This window comes from Culicoides brevitarsis, chromosome 3 (genome assembly GCF_036172545.1).
Source record: "Culicoides brevitarsis isolate CSIRO-B50_1 chromosome 3, AGI_CSIRO_Cbre_v1, whole genome shotgun sequence".
NCBI classification, from domain to species: Eukaryota; Metazoa; Arthropoda; class Insecta; order Diptera; family Ceratopogonidae; genus Culicoides; species Culicoides brevitarsis.
In genome coordinates, this window is record NC_087087.1 from 33,885,132 (window position 1) to 33,887,210 (window position 2,079).

Sequence of the window (2,079 nt, forward strand, 5' to 3'; positions counted from 1 at the left end):
TATTGAAGCAAAATGAAAATACAGAAACATAAATTTTTAAAGAGCATAAAATTGTGAATGTTCGTTAACTTACTTTTGATGCTTGAATCAATGAATTGGTCAATTTTTAAACAATTTTTAATTTTTTTCATGAAGATTTCTTTAAAATAATTTTTTTTCGTGATCCAACAAATCTTCCTTTTGAATTTTTTTTTACTTTTAAAAATTTTTAACAATCAAGTAAAATTATATTTTTCTTCCTTAAAAAACCCATTTAAAATATTTCCCACGAAATTATTGCACCAATTAACCAAAAGTCTTCCGTAAAATTCACTTTCACACAAATTATCTGAACCACATGCGAAAAATCTCCAAAGTTCATGCTTTAAAGTTACTATGTCAGTAGCGCGCAAATCCAAAAATAATGACCATCATGCCGCTTATGTAAACAAACAAAAAAAGTAATTCGAAAGAAATTAGGAACTACCTACGAAATTTGAAAGCGAGAAACCTTGAATAACTTGCCAATTCACTTACAAGGTCAAGGTTTTATTTTTAACTTTGAATCATCATTTAATTGAAAAAAGAAGCTTGAAGGCATTTCTTTGTGGAGATTTATGCAAATTCATCATTTTTACCCAAATTACGATGCTTGAGGCAAGATCAATACTTCAATTTTCTTAAGTAAAAATTAAACTTGTAACTTTTTTATATGAACTTAAGTATCTTAAGTCATATAAAGTTATGTTAAGTCATCTTAAGTCACGTTAAGTCAATAATTCATCAAATTTTGTGCTGAAATTTGTTCAAAAATATTAAAAATAGAGCTTATAAAAAAAATAAAAATTTAAAACGAAGCTCAAAATTTTTAAAAAAAATTGATTTTCTTGAAACAAACAAATTTCAGTTAAAAAATTAAGTTCATTCAAGATTATTTTGACTTAACAAGACTTAAACTTAAAAACTTAACTTAAAAAAACTTAAGATGACTTAAGATCCTTAAGTTCATACAAAAATTCCAAATTTGATAAAATTAAAAATTTTAGTATCAAAAATTAACAACTTTTTTTTTTTTTTTTTTTAAATACTATTTTGAGCGTTTTAAGTTAAAAACTAATTATTTACACAACAACGACGTTAATTAAAAAATAAGAAAATGGAAAAAAATAATTTAATCACAGCTTCTAATCCTAAAATTGTTTTATGGCTCCAAATCATTTCTCGTCTTCCTCGGTTTCTTCACTTGTTTATAATAATCAGCTTTGTAATCGGCAATCGTATATTTTGTTTGCTACAAAACAATTTTTCACCATTAAATTGATACTCATTGCAATTTTCTTACAACTACTCACATTAAATGCATCGTTAAGTTCAATTTTAAGCAATTTTTGTAATCCCCTGAAATTGCGATTCAAAATTTTTCCCAGTTCCGCTCTCGAGATGCGATACCGTTCGGTCGTTGTTTCATTCGTTACTGATGCTTCCGTTGCTGACGGTGGCTAAAAAAAATATTTTTATTAAAAAATTCAAAAAAAAAATTTTTTTTCTTACAGGTTTCGTCGCCGTATCAGAAAAACTGTCATTCAAAATGTCCAAAATTGATCGGAAGGTTTTCGTTGTGTCGGCATATTGTTCGTAAGCGAGACGACCCATCGTAGCGATGCTTCCGAAAAATCCGAGTTTTTTCGTTTTGTGGATGAATCTCTTGTCGCGTGTGTCTGTGTCGTTCAACTAATGGGAAAAAATGATTTTTTTTTGAGGAAGTTGTTGAAAAAAATGATTTCAAACCTCTTCCGAGTGAATTTGGCACGAACTAACACAAAGCACGAGAACGAGCGCTGATGCGAGATGGACTCTTTGTAGTCTCATGATACATTAAATGCTGCGGAAAAATATTTTAAGAACAAAATCCTTTCACAATAAGTCTTTTTTTCGTTGTTGTTGTTAATTTTGTATGAGGTCATATACTTGATCTCGGCTTCTCCGCATGTAAAAATGTTTTAAATAATTATTTAACAGTTTTTTGCGCACTACAACAACAATTAGCCTAGAAATACTTGTTCATTAAAATAAATAAATAAATAAAAAATTGTATAGATA

General features: G+C 27.9%; 1 protein-coding gene across 1 annotated transcript; it reads right to left on the reverse strand.

The window, feature by feature from the left end:
- Positions 1–1,180: 1,180 nt before the first annotated feature.
- On the reverse strand, positions 1,181–1,848 carry LOC134835537 (uncharacterized). Its single transcript, XM_063850416.1, has 4 exons — positions 1,768–1,848; positions 1,531–1,710; positions 1,332–1,478; positions 1,181–1,270 (listed from the first exon to the last, which is right to left on the reverse strand). The coding sequence occupies exons 1-4, from the start codon at positions 1,846–1,848 to the stop codon at positions 1,181–1,183; spliced, it is 498 nt and encodes a 165-aa protein (XP_063706486.1).
- Positions 1,849–2,079: the final 231 nt, after the last annotated feature.